Here is a 4,268-nt window from a genome sequence, read left to right on the forward strand (position 1 = left end):
GCTATATTATTGACTTACTTTTTGTAAGCAATTGTGTTAAATACACGCGAGATGCTTACGTAAATCCAAGAGTTGGCCAATCCCTTTTTTTCAGTGTAGATAGATCTTTATTCTCAAATGTTTGACTTTATTGTTGACATTTAAACTCAGTTTTTGCCTTGTTGACTTTGTTTCTCAAATGCAAAATTGTGTTTTTATACTAAATCAAATTTCAGGACTTTGTAAATTAAGTTTTTACACAAGTTTTCCAAAATTTGGCATCAAATTCATAATAAGCACATAAGTCATAAAAAAAACATTTTTTTTGCCTCAGTATTTGGTACGTTGTGTTTGTTCATTTTCAATTAAATTTAGGGTTTCAAATTGGTTGAAAGGCATTGCATTTTGTTTTATTTATTTTTTACACAGTGACCCAGTTTTAGTTTTTTTTGTTTTTTGTTATTTGAAGGGTGTTGTAGGTGTTTTTACTGAAATGATTTCAGGCACTCTTTCAGCTGTGTAAGATATTATTAAATATAATTTCAAGGAAAGAAAAAAAAAACAGACCAGACCCTCCAGTGGCAAATTGACTTCCAAATTTCTTCTCTTTCCACTCCTTTTGATCCATCAAAGTTAAAGAAAAATGTTGAAGGTGAGTGAAGCTACTGTGGATAGAAATTCACAAATAATTATTCTACAAGGCACAGAACCACGACCAAAGGTTGTTTTGGAGGGAAGAAAATACTACAAAAAGCAGTTTGGTATTGTCACAATGCAACCACATAAGATGGAAGAGGGCAGTATATGTGCCATGTGTAGCCTTTAAAATCCTCATTAGTCAAGTTTTACATATGTACACTGCTCAGTTAAGCTTTCCCACACAGAGAGCGTTAATTTGTTTTCCTGTTGAAATGAACATCTGTACAACAGCTGCATCATCTCAATGGGTGATTTGAGAGATTTTCTTTTTATTACTTTAGCTGTTTTTCTCATTTTTACATTTTAGGTCAAACGTGGACCCACTTGCAGACTCAAACACAAAGCAGAATAAAAGCAAGCTTTATTATCAAATCTACCTCTGAAACTGAAACACAGAGACCTACTCAAGGGAAGCAAAAAAGTAAAACAGACACTCCAACAAAGGATGGGGCAGGGCTATTTATACACAGAAAACAGGCTGGGGATGAGAAACAGAAGAGAAATGAGATGTACACAAATGCAATCAGGACAATAAAGAGACAGGAAGTAAAACTCTAATCAACGGAGGAAGCCACCTATCAGAATAAAACAGTAAATTAACAAACAATTAAAAGAAGACAACACCAAGACATGAATAACCTAACTTTTGGAGAACACAATAAAATGAGACGGATTGGGAAGAAACAGAAGACACTAAGGGAACTACACTCGTGAAAAATAATCAGCTCGGCTGAGAAACTAAAGTTGACCGAGGATTCACAACCCAAAACTAAGACTGTAAATCATTTTAACAGGCATTCAAACTCCATAAACACAAAGATACCCAAGTGAAACTTTAAGATACTAGAATAGTAATGAAAAAATAATGAAAAAGCAGGAATCCATTTCTCCATACAGACCAGAGTTCACATAATACAGAAAAACTAAAAGTGTCAGCGTACCAGGATAACAATGAATACATGAACCCAGACACAGGATCACAAAACAGAAAACAAAGACTCAGCCACATCACAAGCAATCAAACTCACGTTTAGAATAATAAAGGAACAAAAGTTAAACTCAAATGTGTTCATTAAGATCCTAAATTCAAAAAACTTGATGAGGACGGTCCTCAGTCCTGGTCCTTGAGTTTCTCTGAAAACTTTAGATTATTTTTTTTTATATCTTTCAGCTTTATGTTTTGCTTTCTGTATTATATCTATATAGACCCAGTTCTGGGTCTGTTGCTGTCTTACTTTATGATTCCTACTCATAATATTTATTGTTTGCAATCCAGTGCTTTGTTTCTTGTATATTTATTTATTTATTTTTGCATTTCAGTGTTTTCCCTGTCTCTCATCCATCTCTCTCTAATTTCTGATCATGCCTGTACTGCCCTCTCCATCATGTCTTACATGAGACTCTTAGTATTTGTCTTTTATTTCCTGTTTTAGTTTGAAGATTGGTTTTCTTTGATTCCTTACATCAGTTTACTTACTCTTTTGTCGTTTACCATTTACCATTCTGTTTTTGGCCGAAATTAAATCCTCGTTATACTACCCCCAGCTTTGTGCTTATGGTCCCACTTCTTTACATTTCACATATTTTGGCACATGGGTTCAACAAATTCAGGAGAAAAAAGAAAAAAACTAATAATTCCAGTTTCCCTTTTTTCTTTTTGCTATTTGAAAGCATTTTTGTAGTTTTATCTTGTTGCTGTGATGGGTAAAGATCCAATGAGTTCTGTGAAGCTTTTTAAAGGATTCCGCTTCCCCCTGTGAGCAAGGCTCTTCTACCTTTATCTCCACTAAAGCTAAGCATAATATTTCCATGTTGCCTCCACCTCCTAGCCATTACAAGGCTGTGAAGAGGATTTTCCAAGGTTAAGATGTAGATTAGAGATGTTTTCAAAATAGATTTCAACCCAGTGAAGATTTTCTTTCTCTTTCCACAGGATTAGTGTATATGAGTTGTACTCTATTCTTCCCACAAACAAGCAGCTTACTGTATATATATTTCCCACCCAACCCCAGGAGGCTTTGGAGCTCTTCAGACCAGACTTCATCAGCCGATCTCAGGGTCGACTGAGGAGGTTGGAGCACAGGGCTAGGATAAGGAAATCACTGCAGGACTCCAATCCAGACCTGGTGCAGGGCCTTAGGGAAAATCGTGTCAAGCAAAAGAGGAACTGCACCACACCAGATCCACTTAGCGGTAAGCACAGCTGAATAACTCAGGTCGAAACCTGGAGCAGAAGTAAGCCACTTAGTAGAATATAATGTCACATACTTATTGGCCCACCAATCTGAATGATTTGATTCTGCTGTAAAATGACAGCAGCACATCAGGAGCTCTAAGTCACAGTGAAAGATCCTGGAGGTTGTGGAAGTAAAAGTAAGGCAGGAGCTCTTGCAACAACAGCAGGCAATCCACAGTGTAGCTACTGCAGATCAGATAGGATTCAGTCCACAGCAGGCCCTCATCTCCTACATTGATCTTTTACCATGTATCCCATCTCTTCTGTCACTTCTACAGAGACAGAAACATTCATCAAACCCATGAAGCACTACGATGAAAGCTCCTCCAGTCAGTGTAGTTTTCTGGAGACACTGCAGCCTCCAACACACAGAGTGAGAAATAATTAAATAAGAAGCTCGTAGCCATACCATATTGAATTTTTCGAGCATTTTGAGGAACTGTGAATTGTTTCTCCAATAATTCTTTTTAACCTATCTAAACTGGGGTGGACTGAAACAAAGGGGAGGACATTACATTTTATTCCCTTTAAAGTGTAGTGGCATTTATCCAACTTTGCTCTCTGCTGGACATTTTCTGGTACTGCAGATCGGTTAAAGCACTGTTTTCTGCATGCAGGAAATAAAAAAGTTTCAAAAAATAGACCATAATAATCCTTTGGTTTTGTTTTGTGCTATTTCAAGTTTAAAAAAAAAGATTAGTCAAAAAAGCATTCATACGCAATGCCAAGTATAATTTTTAATACATATAATGATGTGTATTTTTTTTAATCGTGGTTGGGTTATTTAAGGTTCATAAAGGTGTTCACTGTGCAAGAAATTGGCTTCTATATACATTTTTCTGAGCATTAATCTCCAGTTTGTGCTTTTGAAAAATGTGGGATTTTATTACATTGGTGGAATATGAGCTCTACACAGGTCACATAATATCAAATGTTCATAAATGCATCCTAATTTTAAGAGTAGCAACACATCCCATAATAATCATTTCCTGGCTTTTTTTTGCTGGATAACAGCCTGTTTTTTTCTGAAGTTAGGAGGGATGTGTTTTCAGATCATCTCTCGGCTCTGAATTTTGTTTTGGAAGGTCATGGCGGGGTCATGAAATTAGGAACCATGAATAGCTCACAGTCATCTCTGACTGAAGTTTGGATTCTAATTATAAACAGAGTTAGTAGGACTAGATATGCCCGTGCTTGGCATGTGTGTGGGTTTGATATCTGTCCATGTGTGTGTGCGTGTGTGTGTGTGTGTGTGTGCGTGTGTCTGTGTGTGTGTGTCTGTGTGTAACTGTCTGAAACAGAGAGATCACACACAGCCCTCAGTGTTCATTTACATATGCGAGATTCATTTACA

The 4,268-nt window shown here is 36.6% G+C and overlaps 1 protein-coding gene across 1 annotated transcript in view; it reads left to right on the forward strand.

Annotated features, from left to right (window-relative positions):
• The first annotated feature begins 622 nt into the window (after positions 1-622).
• LOC102307358 ((E2-independent) E3 ubiquitin-conjugating enzyme FATS) overlaps positions 623-4,268 on the forward strand; it is a 4,466-nt gene continuing 820 nt past the window's right edge. The window contains exons 1-2 of the mRNA XM_014336400.2: positions 623-631; positions 2,691-2,871. Coding sequence (XP_014191886.2) covers positions 623-631; positions 2,691-2,871 — 190 coding nt within the window. The remainder of the gene's footprint in view (positions 632-2,690; positions 2,872-4,268) is intronic.

The sequence above is a fragment of the Haplochromis burtoni genome, unplaced genomic scaffold, assembly GCF_018398535.1.
Source record: "Haplochromis burtoni strain Fernald_Lab_line unplaced genomic scaffold, NCSU_Asbu1 Contig_7, whole genome shotgun sequence".
Classification (NCBI taxonomy): Eukaryota; Metazoa; Chordata; class Actinopteri; order Cichliformes; family Cichlidae; genus Haplochromis; species Haplochromis burtoni.